This window comes from Oreochromis aureus, linkage group 5, assembly GCF_013358895.1.
Source record: "Oreochromis aureus strain Israel breed Guangdong linkage group 5, ZZ_aureus, whole genome shotgun sequence".
Taxonomy (NCBI): domain Eukaryota; kingdom Metazoa; phylum Chordata; class Actinopteri; order Cichliformes; family Cichlidae; genus Oreochromis; species Oreochromis aureus.
In genome coordinates, this window is record NC_052946.1 from 31,863,905 (window position 1) to 31,885,969 (window position 22,065).

Below are 22,065 nucleotides of genomic sequence, written 5' to 3' on the forward strand. Positions count from 1 at the left end.
ATGATAAATAATTATAAATAATTACCAAAATATGCCAGCTATGCATTTTAATTTCAAATTTCTTTGGCTAACAGTCTGTAAAAAGGAAGCGAAAAAGCATGACACAGAGCCACTTAAGGCTTTCATTTTTGACACGCTGATAACACCTAATAATAACTGCAAAATGCTCAGTCTATACAACACTACCAATGATACCATAGATAAACAGTGAATCTGCATAAGAACTGATATTGACCTTCAGGCCCTTTAATTTCTGGATTACAGTGTTATTCTAATTTTATTCTTCATTTCTGCTCCCAGAAGTTTCTGAAATGGACACAAATCATCCTGAATCTAAATCCACCAATTAATCCTGTGTTTACCAGCCTCAGCCTCCACGGATTGCCAGGTCATGAGCTCTGATAAGCATTCCAGCTTCCTGTTCTCCAACCAAGGCGCAGGCTGTGCTGCACCTGCAAATGCCAACAAGCGGGGCAACACTGAATGCTCTACAAACTGGATTTAAAATATTATTTTGAGTAGTTTGTGTTTACAGGGGTACTGTAGTCACAGAGAGCACGCAGGGTCATGGTCAGACAAACAGAGGAAAACGCATTTATTTAGTTTATCAAATTAACAGTAAAATGTACTGGCCACTAAAATCTCTTCTCTAAAAGTCACATTTGGATCCAAGACTATGAAGCCATACCAGCAAAACTAAATGGGTGCCAAACTTCACTCAAAGATATAATACATAAATACAACACAAACACACATCTAAATCTTTAAGCAGCAAAATAATAACATCAATCTCACATTAATAGTTATAACTCTGTTACAAACGCCCATATTCTCAAACAGCTACAGTTCTTTGCATACCCTCCTTAGTAGGGCCCATTAGGTATTTTTTCTAGAAAAATGGAACTGATCTATTCATATAACCAGAAAAGCTGCAGTTGTAGTTAATGTGGTTATTACAAAATTATGGAAAAAAAAAAATCAAACATTAACCGTTTGATTCACCCCAAAATAATTGCAGTGTGCTCTTTCGCTTGTGCTATAACCCTCTAACAAGTTTAATTAAAATTGGAAAGATTACTTTTTGTGCAATCTTGCTAACAAATAGACAACACGACAAATAAACATTATGTTATAGCTTGCCACAAAAGTTAAAAGGTATCGACTATTTGTCATTTTCTGTTTATTAGTTGCCTAACAACTCTGCCTTCAGTCAGCCTAAGGTCAGGTCTACAAGCATGAAAAAGCAGCAAATGGTTATCTAAAACGTTCATCTGAAGGGTCATCTGGGAGGCTCATCAGCAAAGATCTACAACGGTTATCAAACAAACAGTAGAGACCCCAGGCTAAATACTGGCTGAACATGAATATTGCACATGTCCGGCTCAATGATGCATTGTTTTTTTGGCAAACAAACGATAACCACGGGCACTGCAGGAGGAGTCAGATATCATCTGGTCGAGTGCTGCTATGGTAGAGTAACCTTGCCTATTAATAGTACAGTAAGTTTATCCATTAAAGCTTACCATAATGGGTTTAGGAGACAACTTATGCACAGCAAGGAAACCTCGGTGCATTTAAAATGAGATCACAAATACTACCCAGTGCTTTGTAACTAATGCCTAAATGAGGTAGGATTAATGTATGCAACAAGAAGAAATCAAACTTTTAAACTTATCTAAAATAAGAGCATCATAAAGATCCACGCAGTTGTGTTTGGTCCAATTAATTATTTTAGGTCATATAGTTACTGTCTTTGTAATTAAAACAAAAACACCCTACTATAAATTATCCAACTACATATGCAATTTGCACAGACAAATATAGACATGCATTTCAAATGCAAATCCCCCAACAAAAAGCAATAAAACAAATAAACCACCGATAAATAAAGTCAGCACAAGAACAACAAACCCATTATCTAAACCACAACATATTTATTTATCCCGCTTTGCTTCCACTAGTACCGGGTGTAAAGCAGTTACTGTGTTTTGCTAATATGGTGATCAAAATCATCATCATCATGTCAGCTTTTCCCTTGATGTGTCACCACAAAACAGAGCCTGGAGTTGCTGCAAAATGAGTTAACTAGAGACTTTGCTTTGGCAAAGCACAAACTCTGCGGACACGCTGGCACATTTTCTGCTTGATAACTGTTGACATTACAGTCATACAAAGCTCAAATGAATGTGAGCGCTCAAACAACAGAATGCTATTTTCCAATTCATCGTCCTTGGAGCGGCTTCAGGTTTCACTCTTCAATAGCTCTGCAGATTAAATTCTTGCTCTTGGCTCGGGCTTCAGAGGTTCATAAATACTGAACAAAAATAATATCAGGATCACGTTTTAGCTTTAAGAGTAATGTCCTGCTTGGCTGCATCCTTCCTTCTACCAACAACAACACAGACATGGACATGCAGACACTGGATGACACACACCCATATGCACACACACGCAGCCTCAAAGAGACAAGTACACATAAACCCCTAAGCTTTGCAGGTCCACTTAGTAGAGAGCAACTAATCTAATCAAGTACAGCAGCTAATGCACAATGAAAGCAGAGTCATTTACTCGAGATGCCAGTCAGCCACTTCCTGGATGGACTAAAGAGAAAGAGGGAGGGAGATAAAGAGACCGAGAGAGAAAGTTCAACATTCAAAGTGGCATTTGATAGAGATCAATGCAGATCAGGATCAGATGGAAACACCTACACAAGAGTAAGACAGTTCTTTAGCTGTTTCTATTCTGTCATTCACTTTCTTTCATCTGTCTATCTTGGGTTGAGTTTGGCTCAATTCATCTATCTTTCAGCAGTTCATCCTAACAGAGCCAGTGCGCTCCATCATCTCTTTCCATGCTTACCCGCCTGTAGTACTCGCTCACTTGCAGCTCAATCTCTCCTCAACAACTTGGTGTTCCTCTATGTATCGCTCTCTCCGTTTGTCTGACTCACTCTCTATCCTCCAACACCTGCTGTCGGAGATCAGCCTCTCTCCTGTCAGATGATGCTGAGAGCAGCCCTCCCTTATCCTCTCTCTCCGTCCTGCCCTCCCTGTTTTGCTCTCTCCCTCGCTTCCCATTCCTCACATGCATGCCAGCGTTTTCCTGTCTGGTTTTATTCCGAGGCAAGCACAAACGCTCTCTTCTCTCTGTTTCTTAGTCTCCCTCTCCGCAAAGTATCCCCTTTGTTTTTCCGCCTTCCTCCCACTTTTTCTGATGATCTATGATCAAGACGTGGCCATCCAAGTTTTGAGTGCTACTTTGCTTTGCATTTTCCCCATTGCTTGTTAATAACAGATTCTATTAATTCAAAATGACCAAATGCTGCAGTCGGATGTTGGCTTGAAAGCAAGCTTCTTCTTTTTTTTATGAGGAAAAAGGGACATTACCTAATCTGAACCACAGTATCAGATCTCTCTGTCCTATTATCTGCCTCACTCTGACAGCTTGTTTCAACATCATAAAACCCCTGCTGCACAAATTAGCCTAACCATTCCATTGTCCATTTGACACAACAGTGGCAGGCAGTTAGCTGAAAAGCTCTCCAATGTTGCAGATTTTGTAGCAGACTCACACATAATGGAGAAAATCACTGGCTCAGCCCACAGAGGAATAAGCACAGGGACTGTTGGCTAATGCATTACTGAGTAATCACATTTTCCTTTTTGTTAGGAAGCTAGAGACATGTTACAAATCAAGGTACACAATCTCACACGGATGTTTGAACGACTTGAGTTATTTTCCATGTATGTATTTCACAGGGTATAGTATATGATATATATTAGCGAATTTCATACTCAAATCATTCATTGACCTTTCAGGATTACAAAACCTCTATCAATGAGGGACAAAAGACAATTCTGGAAATAAACATTTCATCAGAGTTCATTCAGAAATTTTTTGTGACTGGCAGTAACACTCCCCTCTACAATGATGAAATTTTATTCAAATTTGGACTGTCACAATGTCCTCTTTTTGTTATTGCCAAAGCGAGGTTTACACTATCACAACATCTGTGGGAATTTTCTGAATAAAAGCTTTCAAATTCATCTTTAAATTGAGCACATTACTGGGCTGACCACAGAGTCAAGGTCAGTCTGCAATCCCAGTATATCAGCTGACAGCAACTCAGCTTAATGCCAAACCACATCAGCTGCTGCCTCACTTGCTACCATTCTTTATGCCTTATTGGCAAACTTCACATAGACCTACATAGGTAAAAACTGCTTGAGCCTGACGACAGCTGCTGCTCTCTGCACGTCATGCTGTAACCCAAGACCAAACGAACTCCACCTTCCATATTGTGTCGGACTTAATCTGCTTTGTTCTCTGCTGGAGTCTTGTTCCTGCTCTCCATGTCCCAAAACAAGGTCATAGAACCAAATGCACCAAGTCTTCTTCTGACCAAAGTGTATTTGTCTCTTTTGGAAATTAATTATACTCAAAATGTTAATATAGAGTGGTGACATAAGAGTCAGTGTTTATTAAACTATGATGCTTATTACCAAAACAACCTAAATATAAACAACATAACAGAACTGACTTTTCCCCTCAATCTAGTTGCCGAGTTTTCAGGTTTTTCCTTCCCTTGTGTCCTCCTGCCCTCATACTGTACTTTCCTCCTGTCTATAAGACAGTAAAGGACAACAGTATGGCTACCGCACAGTCACAAAAACTTCTATAAAAGGCATTCACTGGATTTCATATAATTTCCCAGCTTCTCATGTCCACCTCTCCGCACCAAATATAGAATAGTAGAAGAGAAGTGTTCATGCTTTCAGATTTTAGAACAGAAGTTATTATTCAAAATGAGTCACAGAAATTTTTTTTGGAGGGGGGGTTGTGACTCAGCTTTCTAACACTCAGTGCTATTTATACAAGACTATCCCACACATAGAGCAGTTAGGAAGGTCTGACAAATGATCGAATATTTTAAAGAGAAATAAGGAAGGCTCTACTTTTACAAAACATCACTGTCTAACTGCTTACATATTTTCTATATGAAATATAAGCCAGGCTGCAAGTATTACAAAAGCTGCGAGAGGATGTGACTCAAGGCTTTTGATGGTCAATGCTAGTTCACGCCTACCACACCCATGAGAATATAATGTTCCGGGTAGCACATACACACTTACACAAGCCAGGGTGAAACAATGAAATGAACACAAAAACGCAGTTTTCATTTACTGCCCAGGAGATACTGTTACACTAGATAACCTATATTCTGCTTTTGCAGCAGATGAAGCTGTGCTACCAGCCACCAAGGAAAGATTCCCCAGGGCTTGCAGGAATCACCTAGACATAGTTGAGCCCCAACAGGTAGAGCAGAGAGGCAGCATGAAGCATGCAGGTTAAGTACAATCAACACCTTTCTGCCTGTTAAAGCCTCTGAGCTGCCAGCGGGGTGGAGCTGGAGATGAAAGAGGATCTATGCTTACATGGGGCACAACAAATGGAAGTCAGACTAGAAGCAGGTTGACTATACACATTATCACTACTTTTTTCTGCCCCTCAGAGTTAGTATATGGGAATTCAGTAGTGTTAAGTTAACCATACGATTTGCAATGATGGGAGCAACTATATGTGGTTCATGCTGAATCTTTTTTTCCAGTTCCCCTCTATGTATTTCTCACTGTGACTCTGTGTCTGCACTCAGTGCCCTCCTGAGGCAGCCTGACTAAATTTAACATTTAACATTTACACACCACACACTGCACAGAGTATTCAGCATTTAAAGCAACACTGCTAACGTTTTAATTTTAAAGATTTTTTTTTCCTTTTGACATGACATATACACTATATATACTAGCAGACACTAAGACATACTTGACTTCCTCCCTTAAAATGTTATGCAGCCACGTCAGTGTTATTTGGAGCTATCCTCCCTCCACCAGCCTGCAGTTTTTAATTCTTCAGCACCTCTCATGTAGAAATTTTACTGAGCACTTGGGTATAGCTGAAATATTTTTAACAGTACCTTCTTCTGGTGAATTGTGGCTTTGAAAGTTCCAAAATCAAACCTAGTTTCTGATGTCTTAAGACTGATCTCAGTTCTACCAGTGGTTTAGGAGCTCTGTAATCAGCACAAATATAATGTATGAGGCAGAGCCGTCAGCTTTCACGCCCCTCTTCTGCTGTGGAACCAGCTCCTAGTTTAGATTCAGGGACAGACACCATCGCTGCTGCTGAGATTAGGCTGAAAACCTTCCTTTTTGATAAAGCTTATAGTTGAAGCAAGTGACCCTCAGCCGTCCCTTACTTAGAATGCAATAGGCCTAGACTGCTAGGGGTTTCCTATGATGCACTTCTTCTTCACTCGCCTCTATTCTCCCTCTATGTGTTTATACACCACATTTAAACATTATTATTGATTTCTAGCTCTCTTCCACAGTGTGTCTTTTCTCCCTCCCCTTACATCTCAATCACAGCAGATGGCCATCCCTCCCTGAGCCTGGTTCTGTTGGACATTTCTTCCTGTTAAAAAGGGGGTTTTCCTCCCCACTGTTGCCAAGTGCTTGCTTATTTGGAGTCGTCTGATTATTAGGCTTTTCTCAGTATTTTGAATATACAGGGAGTGCAGAATTATTAGGCAAATGAGTATTTTGTCCACATCATCCTCTTCATGCATGTTGTCTTGCTCCAAGCTGTATAGGCTCGAAAGCCTACTACCAATTAAGCATATTAGGTGATGTGCATCTCTGTAATGAGAAGGGGTGTGGTCTAATGACATCAACACCCTATATCAGGTGTGCATAATTATTAGGCAACTTCCTTTCCTTTGGCAAAATGGGTCAAAAGAAGGACTTGACAGGCTCAGAAAAGTCAAAAATAGTGAGATATCTTGCAGAGGGATGCAGCAGTCTTAAAATTGCAAAGCTTCTGAAGCGTGATCATCGAACAATCAAGCGTTTCATTCAAAATAGTCAACAGGGTCGCAAGAAGCGTGTGGAAAAACCAAGGCGCAAAATAACTGCCCATGAACTGAGAAAAGTCAAGCGTGCAGCTGCCAAGATGCCACTTGCCACCAGTTTGGCCATATTTCAGAGCTGCAACATCACTGGAGTGCCCAAAAGCACAAGGTGTGCAATACTCAGAGACATGGCCAAGGTAAGAAAGGCTGAAAGACGACCACCACTGAACAAGACACACAAGCTGAAACGTCAAGACTGGGCCAAGAAATATCTCAAGACTGATTTTTCTAAGGTTTTATGGACTGATGAAATGAGAGTGAGTCTTGATGGGCCAGATGGATGGGCCCGTGGCTGGATTGGTAAAGGGCAGAGAGCTCCAGTCCGACTCAGACGCCAGCAAGGTGGAGGTGGAGTACTGGTTTGGGCTGGTATCATCAAAGATGAGCTTGTGGGGCCTTTTCGGGTTGAGGATGGAGTCAAGCTCAACTCCCAGTCCTACTGCCAGTTTCTGGAAGACACCTTCTTCAAGCAGTGGTACAGGAAGAAGTCTGCATCCTTCAAGAAAAACATGATTTTCATGCAGGACAATGCTCCATCACACGCGTCCAAGTACTCCATAGCGTGGCTGGCAAGAAAGGGTATAAAAGAAGAAAAACTAATGACATGGCCTCCTTGTTCACCTGATCTGAACCCCATTGAGAACCTGTGGTCCATCATCAAATGTGAGATTTACAAGGAGGGAAAACAGTACACCTCTCTGAACAGTGTCTGGGAGGCTGTGGTTGCTGCTGCTCGCAATGTTGATGGTGAACAGATCAAAACACTGACAGAATCCATGGATGGCAGGCTTTTGAGTGTCCTTGCAAAGAAAGGTGGCTATATTGGTCGCTGATTTGTTTTTGTTTTTGAATGTCAGAAATGTATATTTGTGAATGTGGAGATGTTGTATTGGTTTCACTGGTAAAAATAAATAATTGAAATGGGTATATATTTGTTTTTTGTTACGTTGCCTAATAATTATGCACAGTAATAGTCACCTGCACACACAGATATCCCCCTAAAATAGCTAAAACTAAAAACAAACTAAAAACTACTTCCAAAAACATTCAGCTTTGATATTAATGAGTTTTTTTGGGTTCATTGAGAACATGGTTGTTGTTCAATAATAAAATTATTCCTCAAAAATACAACTTGCCTAATAATTCTGCACTCCCTGTAAAGCACCCTTGAGGTGACTGTTGTTGTGTTTTGGTGCCATACAGTAGCCTTAGGGTGCAGGACATGGCTTTGAACTTTTTTGTTCTTTTTAAGGTTGGAAAAGGAAGCAGTCCTTTCACAATAACAGTGTTGTCAGCACTCCCAGAACCCCACTGGCTCCCATAATTACTTAGATATTGTGTGCCCACCTCTATTGATTTTGGCAGTCATAATCTGGACTCAAACTGAGTGTGAAATCACATGACCATGGTGTGGCAGGTACCATATGGTTGACAGATTACAGCTCATCCACAGTTTACCAATACTGTAAGTCTCTGTTTTTCTTTTCTCGGCATAAAGTCATATGCTATATGAAGGACTTTAGATTTAAATGAATTTGTATCTCCACAAAATTAAACTTTTACGTTCAGTTTAGGCAAAAGTGGTTTTAAAATATTCTAATTTGTCCCTAAATTATACCATAGCCATGTATGGCTCTTGTTAGTATTTTCTTCTATTTCCTCTATGATTTTTGACAGTGATTTTGATTGCAATGTGTTTATTCATCTATTTTCCTGTCCCTGCGACTTATATCAAGTTTGCAAAGAGCTTTTACCAATGACCCATTAATACTTCCTTTTTAAAATGTGTCAGGGATGTTTGGATCACATGTGGAAAGCAATGAATACAGATATTAGCAACAAAACCCAGATCCTAAGTGGATGTTCCCCGATGTAAACCCAACAGCAAAATAAGGAGATAATAAGTCATCAATGCAGGATGTTTCTTTAAAAATTACAAATAACTTTGTCTTATCAGCCTTAACAGCTGAAACTGTTTAACGCAAATACACTTTTTTCACTTTTTTGTTAACTCAATAAAAGAAAACTGACATTTTTGTAGTGACAGACTAAGTAACAAAACCTGAAAACAAAGTGATTATCTGGACAAAATGAAAAGAGAAATGTTTAATCGGTTTTTTAACATTTAATTACACTTTTTAGCTACACATATTCAACTGCTTATTAATGCGCATGACACTCATTGCATGCACTTAGGCATGCAGATATAGGGAAGATGACTTGGAGTTCAAACTGAGCATTGGAATGTGCAAGAAAGATGATTTAAGTGAATTTGACTGTGCCATTGTTGTTGTGCTAGCTTGAGAACTTCTGCAACTGCCGACTGAGACAAGGTTCCATGCAACCTTGTCTCATTTCCAAAAAATAATCAGTTAGCGGCAGTTCTATGGGTGAAAATGCCTCACTGATGTCAGAGTTTAGGGCAGAATGGCCAGACTGCTTCAGGGAATATGATTGCAAAAGAGGAGTTCTGAATGCACATCATGCTGAATCTTGAAGCAAATGACTTACAGCAGCAGAGGCCTACTGTAGCCTATACACACTGGGTGGCACTCTTGTCAGCTAAGAACAGGAAACTGAGGCTGCAGTCCACATGGATTCAACAAAACTGGACAAAAGAGACTGGAAAAAGGTTGCTTGATCTGATGAGTCTTGGCATACTTTGGGCCTCTTACTGACCATCGTTTAAATGCTGGGACTGACCTGAGTATCATTGCAGACTCTTTTTATGACAACAGTGTACTCATCTTCTGATGGCTACTCCAGCAGAATACAGTAACACACCATCTCACAGAGCTCAAATCATATCAAAATGTTTTTCCAAACATTGAGTTAATTGTATTGAAACATTATCTACAGTTACCAGATCTCAAAACTTTGGGATGTGGTCTAAGGCGAGTTCACATCATGGTTAAGCAGCCAACAAATGTGCAACAACTGCATGATGCTGTCACATCAATATGGTCCAAAATCTCTGAGGCTTGTTTCAAGCTCTTTCTTTGATTCTATGATGCAAAGAATTAAGGCAGTGCTGGAGGCAAGAGGGGCTCAATTTTAGCAAGGTGTACCTAATAAAGTGTACATAGTAAGATTGTAAATTTACACAACTACAAATAAAGTTTTAAAATCAAAACCTTACACTTTCAGGGCCCTAATCATGAAGGAACAGAATCATAAGTGGATTGAAACAAACACCACTCCTAAGTTTCTGAGTGTCTCTGTGACTAATTGGGTGATTAGAGCTATTGGGATTTTATTGGCTTTTCCCTGTGGCACAAAAGGGCACAGAACCCCCCCCCCACCACCACTAAACAACATAGTTAACTTCAAAAAGAGAAATAAATGATACTTAAAGGTTATGATGTGAAAAGGATGAATATAAAGGAAACTGATGTACCACAAGATAAAATGGTGATTCAGGCACATAAAATCAAGGTAGCACATGATAATTAGAAAGTACGGAAGATGAAAAAAAAAAAGCTCAGACCAATTATCACTACTGACGACATCAAGTGATTATGAGTCATTCTAGAAATCTCATCACCAAACGACATTGTCTTCCCCATTTTACAGACAAAAGAAAGTGCCACGCTTCATCTCCAGTGACAACCTGGGCTTCGGAAATTAGCTTAGAAATATGTGACACTAATTGCATATACGTCATTGCATAAGTGTGAGGACTGATTTGATAGTGTCATTTAGAAACAATGCCCATAACTGTCACAAAGCAAACCATACATGCATACACGAGTCAAACAGTTACACTGTTGGTGTGATGCACAATTTCCTCCATCGTCATCGTCATCATTCGGCTTTTCTTTCTTTCATCCTGCTCACAGAGATATATGCAGGGGCTAATTGATGGGTCTGCTGATGTGAGATGTAATAGAGCTTGATTACATGGAGTTGACCTTCTGATAATTCCAGATGACTACAACATCAGGCACCGTTACCCTCTCAATAAGTCCAAGCTTTTCAATTAATTAACTAAAAATGTCTTTATATTGAGACAACAGGGAAGAACATGAACAAGATGTTTTTGTAAGGTTATAAGAGATTTAAAGAGTAGATATTATGCTCAACTCTAAACATTTATTATTGTAATCTCCTTGAGAAGCTTTACCCAGTTTACAGTTCTTCAACTTATACCGGTCTTTTGTGCGAGCCTTCAGTGTGACAAAAACAATTTTATTATCTTCTGTGCTACAAGAAAATGATTTGAATAGTGAGAAGGTGGGCAGTACTTTAAAAAGATCCTAACATACAAAGTCATCATTTACCATCCACAACTGCATGCTAGTATCTAATTAACTGAAGAGGCGTACTAAATATAATAAATAAGGCAACCCCCATCTGGTACAATCACCATCACACTGCTGCTTTCTGACTTTGGCCTCAGAACAACCTCAATAAGTTGACCAGATTCCAAACACACTGAGTTGTAATGATTTTATCTGTGAACTTACTGTGGAATAGACAGACAGGGTTGCAGGAGAGGTCTCTTTTTGGATTTGGATACCAGTCAAAATGACACATAGTCAGCCCACAAACAAACAAAAACAAAAGTCAATACCACTTCTTTTTACCCATGATAAAATAGAGCTGTCTGATTTCTGTTAAAAAAAACTGTCTAAACAAGTGCTGTGTCACCACTCAAAATGATACAAAAAAGGTTGTGAAAGGATTTTGTTCTGTTCTCACTGAAAGCCTCTAGAGATAATTAACATTAGTCACACTAATTGTATTATGCAAGATATGAATAATAAGATAAGAGGTTCTTATGAAACAAAAGCATATTTGGAGAGGCTGTTTTGGAGTGTGATTTTTTTTCTGTTTTAAGCTCGAAACATTTAAATTGAATATTACATTTATATTCTATTTTCGAGGCATCCTTTAAAAATCTCTTTTTCCATAACTGCAAAATCCTAATTGACAATACAGGTAAAGATGAGGTAAGTATAGGTAATCAACAAACCACTGTAAATAAAACTAAGTGCACACAGACTGTGAACACAACTTCAGTTTTGTTACATTAGACTTGTGCAAACAGCAAGACAGGCAATAGTATGAATGGGGCAGAGTGCTGAAGCTCAAGATGAAGGGAACAAAGGTTCTTGGAGAGTGACACCAGCTACGCAGAGCAACTGATATTCAAGCCAAGTGATGATCTGGTCAAATTGGTGCTAGGAGACAACCAATGAGCTTTCAGAGTGCACTAGCATAATTTAGAGCAAAAAAAAGAACACAAGAGACCAAATAACCTTGTGCACTTCATATTATATATAAAAATACTGTAGGAGGTCATAAATGTTTGATGGTACGATATGAACTGCCCTAGAATAACCTGGTGAGTTAAACTCTGTACCAACAGATACAGGACTGTCCAACTCATTGAGTACCAAAATGAACTCATTTTGATGCAGTTGCCTTTTCACCCGTTATATCTGAATCCAAATAAACATCTATGGGATACCAAGGCAATACAGGAAGAAATAAAGGGTATGACACAATATTCTTTTTTTTTTTTTTTTTCCCAGCTTCTTTATGTTGCATTTATGCTTTTAGGTTTATGACTCCTGACAGCAGTTCCAATGTGGAAAATATAAAAGGTTCAACAAGTTTGTTTTTCCATCTGACAGTCGCTGAGCTGCAGTTGGCTACGCTCTCTTCCTGTTTGCTTTCTCCCCATGACACTGACCACCATATTAGGATGAATACTGGCCATTAACAGCAATCTGAAGTGGCACGGATACCCAATTACAGGCCTCTTCGCCTCACTCTTTTTCATCTTTTAACACTGAAGAGCACTTCATTACCACTCATCGCCTAGTGTCAGTCAAAGGCTTGATTAGGCTCCTAGCACTTGTACTGTTCAGATTAGATGGCTACAAGGCAACAGCTGTGCACACACACAATATAAATATATCCCACTATCCCAAAATAAAAGCCCCTTCAGGTGTGTCCTGTACCAAATGAGTTAACTAGTAGTGATTTTAATTTATACTTATAAATATAGATGCAGTATAAAAGAAGTACTATTTTTCCAGTGTATCTTCAGTATCAGAGTCTGCATACATCACTCCAGCATTATTCCAGTGCTTTCCCTCATTAGTGGAAAACTGAGTTGTTAAGAATGAAAATATGGCCACTTTCAGATTGACAATTTCTTGCAGAAATGCCATGGCATTTATTCTGGCCTGCTTATTGCAGCACAACAGGATCTTTAGACTGAGGAAGATAAGCACCACCATTATTCAGAGCAATCAAGTTAATGAGTGTTTAATTGGGAACTGTGCTGTGAGCAGTTTAGCAGTAACATAAGTGTTTTCTCACTTTTCACAAAGTGAACCTCTTTGTCCAAGTGATTCAGGGCTCATCACGAGCTGAAAGTGCATTCTAGAGTAAGGTGACGGAGATACTGGTGCTCGTTAAGAGTGACAGAAAAGTGTGGACGCTGCGTGTTTGTCCACCGTCACACTCACTCACACCGACAGTAGTCCTGGCTGGTTGAGAATAATGTGATGGATTTGAGGCAGTGGCACATGGCAGGGAATCCAAGAAACCCAGTTTTAATGACACACACTTGGAGCTCATATCGTAAATCTTCCCGACATGGTCCTGTGCCTCTCACAATAGCTGTGGGACAGGCTAGGTAACAGAGGTGGAGAGATGCAATTAGTCACACACTAACAATCAAAAGTTTGGAAATATGCATGTATTGAAAAACAGATTTAGTTTTAATTGAAATAAATTAAATTGATTGGGGATGTTGAATATGATAATTAATGATTAATGGAGTCACATATGAGGCTATTGCATTAACCTCCATAAGGTTAATGGAATAACTGCGAGCATACAGAGGCTAAGCTTCATCGGCCATCACCACTGTTTTCTGATTGGCACATTGTTTTACCTGTTCCAGGTGTGTCAGTTTAAAGGTGATTGATCATTGGAAAAAAAAAAACATTCGCAATTAAACAAGGCTAACAACTGTCATGCTTATTTTAGATACAATATAACAGCGGTCCCCAATCCCCGGGCCATGGACCTGTACCGGTCCGTGAGTCGTTTGGTGCCGGGCCGCGAGAGTTGAGCCTCGGGTGTGAAATTTATGGTTTTCGGGGTTTTTATCCTTAACTCGGTTTCCCTGGGACTTTTCCCGTGTGTTATGAATACATTTTCTATATATTTTCATGTACCTTATGTTTGTTTTGTAGTTGTGCGTCTTATTTTGAAAGAAATATTTACGCATTAGAATAGAATAGAATAATCCTTTAATTGTCCCACAAGGGGAAATTTGGTTGTAACAGCAGCCAGAAAGACACATATACAAACAAACAGTACACAGGACACAGAACAGAAACATACACAATTTTTCTTACATATTTACATTAAGGACAATGGTTACCATAAACAGAGTACTGTACAGTTATTAAATTAAATATAAATAACTACAGATAAGAGGCAAACCAGGCTGTAGTGCGAATCGGTTGATTAACTTATTGCAGTTACAGCGCAGATGTAAACATCTGTGATTGTTGGGAGCAGTTCTGAGAGCAGTTCCATAGCGACCAGAGAGGACAAAATATTGTCTGACATTAAACCGGTGCATGGCGCAAAAAAGGTTGGGGACTGCTGCAATCCAATCCAAACAACATTATTCCATCAGTGAAACTGATACTGGGCCTTTAGATCAAAGCAAAGAACTCTGAATAAAAAAAGCTTGATGCTAAACGTGGAAGATAAAATAAAAACGTGATGGCCCGAAGCTGCTTTTTGATGGTAAAGTGTGACATTTATGCAGAATAAACAGGATCTAAGTTGATCTTTCCATTTTGCAACAGCATGACAAAAGCACAGTTCCAGACTATGTAAGCGCTATTCAGACAAGATGTAGCCAGCTGGTTATCTGCTACAGGATATTAACCCTATTGACCTACTGTGTTAGCGAGTTAAATGTATGTTTCCTATCAAAACAATCCAAATTGCTCAAACTACTTTCTAATCTAAAACTAATTTCTGCAGATTACAAAAATAAACTCACCCCAGAATACTGAAGATCTAAAATTCTGCGCAGCAAATGAATTAAACTTTATTAAGCCTTTAATAAGCAAGCCTTGCACTTGCATTTCCTTTTTTAACTGATCAAAATGTATAATTTGCTCAGTGACTGCAAACTTTTAGGTGGTTGTGCAGATTTTTCCAAGTATGCAGAGCTGTTAGAACAAAATGTAATGGACAAATAAACTCCTCAAGAAATCCCTCATTGTGCTCCAAATAATTTGATAGTAAATATCTTGCTGATATCTTGCTTTTTTCCCCCACTTTCTAATCTAAATGCAGCCTGAGACTGATGGAATACACAATTGGCATAATGACTCAGTGATTACAATCACAAAGCAGTGCTGTGGATAACTAGAACCTGCATAGCCCTGCCCTGAGGCGCCATTAGCATCTGCTTCAGACCTGTTTGCAACCGAGAGAAATTGAAATCCTCATAATGAGATTCAGCGGGTGTGCGAGGGTGTATTCTCCTCCAATGAGCTTGAATTATCCATGCACCTTCAATTTCCTCCTTTCAGTATATCCATCTATTGTCCTTTCCAAAGTCATTATGACTCAATTTTTGTTTAATTCGAAAGGCTATTTGATGTACAATAACAAACCAAGGCATTTTTTTTTGCAAATTCTCCCTGAACAAAAAACAAAGAAAATAAAAATAAAAATGCTATTTTCATGTGCCACATACACATTAAGAAAATCTAAATAGTATTTAGCCTAATTATAAAAACAAATGATATTGTAAACATGTAAATGATTATTGTATAGTAGACAGTTTGTGATACTGACCTTTGTTTCCTTGGTTTAATGTTTTAAGAAATTGTATTCATCTACACTTATCTTAACAGTAATAATAAGTGCAAAGATATACAAGCACAAACTTGCATATAAACATAAATGAATCTCAATCCAGTAGAGAAACCTGGAAAGATATACTTGTGTAAAAGTGGTATTATCAATTGTTCTGAGAACTCTCGATGGCTGAGATCTCAGAGGCGTGTGCTCTACATGGCCAGCTGGTATTACACACATTTTTATGCTTTCTGTCTCCTTCCATCTGTTCTTGCCCCTGTATTTCCAGCTGCACATTCCCTGTACATGCTGTGAGACTACCTGCCAAGTATGGAACATTACAAGCTCCTCTTTGATCATATACAGATGTCCAGAGTCATCAGAGCAGACAGAGTTTTCCAGTGACAATAAAATTACAAGCATATCTGTGACTTTTATAGCTAGAGAGGAAAGCAGCCTTATTAGCCATTACCATCTTTTCCTCAGATTATCACTTCGTCCTGTTGGACAAAATCATATTCTGAAATTATTAAAGTGGATAAAAGTAAGTTTGTGGGGTTTTTTTTCATGTATTTTTTACATTCAAATTTTTATTGCTGCAGCATAATTGTGTTGGCCATGAAAAACTACAGCATACAGAACAGATCTATTCATGTTTAATTCTCTACTGAGACAACTGATGCTCCATGTGCATTAACATTTTTGGTTGGCCGTGCTGAATGGGAAGAGAGTCTTAAAGCCTCAGTCTCCTAAGGTGCTGTAAATGCAGCATTATGAAGTGGAGTGCATGGGACCAGTGAAGTGTGAAACTAAATGTTCTTTGCTTTTCATAAGGAGGGGACTTACCATAAACTTCTGGTCCTGGAAAAGGTCTTATCAATTCTAGAAAGAAACAAAGTGACAATATGTTACTTGATAATGATCTTTGATTTTCCTATGAATAAAAAAGTTTGCAAATGTAAACATGGATATTGCACCTTGCTCTTTACTCAGATGTTTTGCACTGCCCCCGTGTGGATATTTTTTGGCCACTTATAAACACAGACTTATCAAATGGTTTATTTGTACATGGAGAATATCAGAGCTTTTCTTAACTGTACTGATTCCTCTTTAATTTCCCTTTTACTCTCTATGAAGTTTGTTTCAGAGCGCCTTTTCTCTACATGTTTTTTATTTTCTGCTAAATTATTGATCATCTAGAACAATGCTTATCACAACTATAGCATGTGGTGTTGCATACTGATAACAGGGCCATTAATCTGAATCAGAATATCTTTATTGTCATTGTAACATTAAGTGCAGTCCCTGCGGTGTCAAGAAAGAAAAGTTTAATAAAACAAAAGGGAATAGCAATAAGAACCAGTGAAAACTTTAGGCATAGAATTAAGACACATGGGGTGAACAAATAGTTCTTCAACTTAGCTTTGTAAACCTCCACAGGTTTACAAAGCTAAACCTGTGGCCTAATATCTTCAGCGAGGTTGTTCCACAAAGCTGGGGCACAGAAAGAAAAATCATGCTCCCCAGTAGTCTTTTTTCTGGTTTTAGGAACTTTTAGAAGGCCAGTATCCTGAGATTGGAGAGCAGGGGGTGGAACATAGAGGTGAAAAAGGTCAGAGAGATATGAAGGTGCCAAACCATTTGAAGCCTTATAGGTGAGCAACAGGATCTTAAATACCGCAAGGCAAGCAATGAAGAGATTTCAGTACTGAGGTTAGTGCTCAAATTTCCCAGTTTTGGTTAAAATGCAAGCAGCTGCATTTTGTACCATCTGTAAACCTCTAAAACTTTTCTTCGGTTACCCAGAAAGCAGAGCGTTACAATAATCAATGCGTGAAGACACAAATGCATTGTTACGCCCCTCTGCAGCCGCTAATCTCCTTAGTGTGTTCAGCTGGTGCTAATTGACCACACCTAGTCAGGTGTCTATAAAAGCATACCTGAAGCAGACTTTCAGGGAGGCTCACTAGCCCTTGCCTTGGTAGTACCAGCTATTTTAGCCAACTTGCTATGCATTTTAAGATAAAACCTCTTTTCACCTAAATTCTGGTGTTCGTCTCCTTATTTATGTTGAGCTGGATCGTAACAGCATGCACAAGAACCTCTGCAGTGTCATAAAACTTGTCTGATTTTAGTTATGTTCTTTAGGTGATAAAAGGCAGTCCTTATTGTCTCTTTTACATGAGACTTGAAGAGTGCACCGGGTCAAACCACATGCCCAAGTTCATTACCTTGTCGCTGCAATTTATGACACAGTCATCAATTGTGAAGGTGATGTTTTGGGACAAGTACTGAATTGAAATTATCAGATAACCAGCCCCTAATTTCAGACAAACTTCTAGTTTAGGCAGGTCAGCACAGTATCCAATGGTTAAAGCAGTGGTTCCCAAAGTGGGGGTATGAATAATAAAAAAAAAATATGCTTGGACCTTGGTAGAATAACGGACAGGTTTTTTGACAGGGCTCTCACACAAATGCAAGGCAGAAGATGAAGCATCGCCAAATATGCTTCCAAACCAACTTCCTTCCAAGCCAAAGACTAGAAAATATGATGAAGCATATCTTGCCTTTGGCTTCACCTGTACAACAGTGGTGCCAAGTAAGGCATAATCGATTTTCCGATTGATTTATTAAATCCTGAATCGATTTGTAAATATAAATGTATTTTGCCAGAAACCCCAAGATCTCAGGTTAAGCTCACAAAACTATTTCAACAACCACCAAACAGCTAAAACAGGAAATGAGGGCAGGTAAACGGATTCTACAAAAAGATGTAAACACAAAGCACCGACCCGATCCATCAGAATCTGTGAGATGTCAGCTTTCTCACCCGACGGCAAGTCAGTGCTGAAATTCAACATTACAACTAACAGTCTGAGATCTCCCAGATAGGTAGGATCATAGCCATGATGATACATTTACTGTATTTTCAAAATAATTTTTTATGATTCTGTAACGGTTAATCAGAATATATAGAAATTATGTGGTCACAGTTGCCCCAAAGCACTAAGTTAAATTAAATAATACTTTGAACTTCTTAGAAATTAAGTTTTTAATGCTAAAATATAATTATTGTTGGTATATATGAATTTTCCAATGTACTGTTTTATGAAAAGCAGAAAAAGTACAGTAGCAAAACACATAAAGATGTCAAATTACAGTCATTGTGTAATAGGTGAATCTTACTTTTAATTAATTTCAGTTCAGCAAATTTAGTAATTAAAACATTTTTTTAATTGTAAAAGTGTTTCACAGGTTTCTAAGATAACTCTGTTTCCTTGTTTTAAGGACAGGTGGTCTAGTACATTCAACAACAACAGTATTTATACACACATACAGAAAAATCAAAGAAGTTTGCATGACGTGGATGAAAATTTTCATAATAACACATGAACTTAAAAGATTTCATATGGGTTTTCTTTACAAGAACTCTTTGTCATTACAAGTTCACAGTAAGAATCAAAATCAAATCACTTCACAGTCGAACTCAAGTGGACGTTTGCGCCCAGTCTGAAGCGATTCCCCCAAGGTTTTCCTGACATATCACTTTTACCAGAAAGGGAGGGCTGTGTGGCTGTGCAGGCATCCTCATAACCCCAAAATATCAATCATGTCAAACATAACTTATGTAAAGCTTAACTGTATTAATTGTGGACTGTTACTGTTATGTGCTGATATGAGGAATGGCAGAGAGAAAGAATATTTGGTTTTTAGTCAAATTAGTTGCCAGGGAAAATATGAGATAAGAGAACAAAGTGGTTATTTTTCTTCCGCTGGTTTTCTTCTGCTGGTACACTATAGTTAGTCAGCAAGTCAGGTTTTCTGTGTGGTTGGTGTTTTGTTTTGTTTTTTTTTTTTTCATTAAAAATGATCAAGGACAAATTCTCCAACCGGGATCAATTTTTTTTAAGCAAAACCAGATGCTTGAGGTGGACAATCAGTCTACTAATAATCACTGCTTATCCCTTTCTCCCCATGCCTAAGCCGATCAAACAATTACTGTGGTTACTTTATGCTAACACAATCACAGGCATTCATTCCACTTATTGGTAAAGAAACAAAAATGGAAAATATCATCAAGATAATAAAAGCCGTTCTCCTGTTTCTCTCCTTTAAATTTACAAAGGAAAAAGCCACCTTAAGTTAGGTTCAAGTATATAAAAAGAAATGGGGAAAAGTGGCTCTTTTCTTCTTCAAGATCATTTTTTGAAGGAGTAATATTTTATATAGTCAGTACTGCTGTACTGTTGCTAAACTCAGTTAACATCGACAGAAAGGCAGCATATTGACTGATTGATTTTTCTTAACCAGTCTCAGATAAAACCTTTCAAAATGATAAATGAGATTTCTGGGTTTAGGATGTGCAGGAATTAAATGCAAAGTCTAACCCAGTTTTTCTACTGCAACGTATTCCAAAACTTGTTAAATGTCAGACTCACAGAGGTAGTGCACTTCCTGCCAATGTTAAAGAAAACATTTTGATTCTTGTCTCCAGTAAAAGTAGAAATACTGCAATTTAAAATACTCTACTACAAACAAAGCATGTAATAAATATTAGCCTAGTAACGCTTGCATCTATAAATAAAAGAGCATTTATGTGTGATATGAAGCTTACAGTGATTTGCATGGATGTGTAAGTAACCTCTCTGTTTTGTTAAAGTGAAAGCCTTCTATATATTTGGTAGTTGAATAGAACAGAATATTATTCATATTTTTTATATTCAGCCCTGCAGCTGGCTTCAATACTATCGATACATTTTTTCCATAATGCCTTTAAAAAAATGGGTTGATATTTAGTAGCATGCCCACACCACTGGGTGGCAGGACAGAACTAAGTGGTAAAAATGGAGGTAGATGTCTTATCTGGGTATTTGTGCATGTTTCTGTCTCCCCACTGGTGTCTCTGTGATTCCTCTACCTGTGTAGTTCACCAGTCTGCTACTAGCTTAACCTCTGCTTCTCTCCTCCTTCAATAAGCATATCTGTTGTCAGAATATTGGATAAACTTGTGTGCGAGACGAGGGGTATGATGTAAGAAAGTGAAACACCATCACTGCAGTGCTTGATATATCAAACACGTTATTGCATTTAACATTTGCATGGCACAGACGGTTAGCCTGTGGTTTTGTCATTAGATACATGTCACTTTTGTTCATGACTGTAAACCTTACGTACGCAGGACTTTGTTCTTCTTCTTTGTTTGTTGTAAAGTGGAATGGAAATATTTCCATCAGCGATACGTTTGATCGATATCAATGATGTCTTCCTACTGACTCAGCAACATGTTGTTTTGGTAGTAACAGAAGGGGTGAGAAACGAGCCATAACATAAACAACTATGCCTCCATCTTTTGTAGAAACACAAAACTTACTCAAGTGCTGACTGATAGGAGAAACATAACAAAACATCCTGTTATACAGGTTAGTATAACAACTCAAAGCTATGAAACAGACTGAGAGTTTCATTTTGGAGGCTTTTAAGTAGAAACATGTTCCAAGAAACAGCTTTATAATCTCCCATTATGTGCATAGGAATCAGATGCTTTTGATACTGTCTACATGTTCTGATTAGGGCTGTCAACGTTAACACAGAAAAATCCGTCATCACGATTAACACAATTAAAAATTTTAACGAATTTAACCCATCTGGAGCACAGAATGGACAAATTTTGGACAAACTGCTCGAAATGCATTGACACAGACATTTCAGGGATTTTGAGTCGTTCTGCGCTCCAGATGGGTTAAATGTGTTAAAAATTTTAATCGCGTTAATTGTGATGACAGATTAATCCACGTTAACGCGTTAACGTTGACAGCCCTAGTTCCGATACATAATTTTATCTTGGGTGTTTGTCTTATTATATTGAACAGTTAACTGCATTTGTTTTAAAGTTGTTACTTGATGACTTTCTTTGGTCTGTTCCTGGTTTTTGTGTTATCTGCCCATTGACTGGGTATAGAAATGTATTGGGTGCAGTTTTTGGGGGGATATTAATGTTAGATACTGTCCATGTGGATTTTATAATTTTAACTGGGACACTTGGCTTATTGTATAGACTTACCAACTAAAGTTGATAAAACAGAAAGATGTGTTTTTATGTATTTCTATTTACAATTTGACCCACCCAGGGACTGCGGACCAAAATTAGCTTGTAGCTAAACCTCATACAATGCATCTTTTCTCTAAGGAGATTATTTCTGTTTATTTGTCAGGAACGATGTACAAAGTGAAAATGAAATGTCTCA

General features: G+C 38.4%; 1 protein-coding gene across 11 annotated transcripts in view; it reads right to left on the reverse strand.

Annotated features, from left to right (window-relative positions):
* The window catches only part of si:dkey-166d12.2 (rap1 GTPase-activating protein 1), a 108,889-nt gene that overhangs the window by 36,921 nt on the left and 49,903 nt on the right, over window positions 1-22,065 (reverse strand). For 8 of the 11 annotated variants that reach the window (XM_039612054.1, XM_039612055.1, XM_039612053.1 and 5 more), the window contains one exon: window positions 16,667-16,702. The exons of 1 other annotated variant lie outside the window; for it this stretch is intronic. Coding sequence is in view for 3 of the 10 variants with exons in the window: in XM_039612058.1 (XP_039467992.1) it covers window positions 16,667-16,702 (36 nt within the window). In the remaining 7 variants the exon portion in view is untranslated. Of the gene's footprint in view, window positions 1-2,859; window positions 2,945-13,453; window positions 13,550-16,666; window positions 16,703-22,065 lie in introns of those variants that run through there. 2 more of the 11 variants (XM_039612057.1, XM_031739890.2) reach the window with 2 other exon arrangements.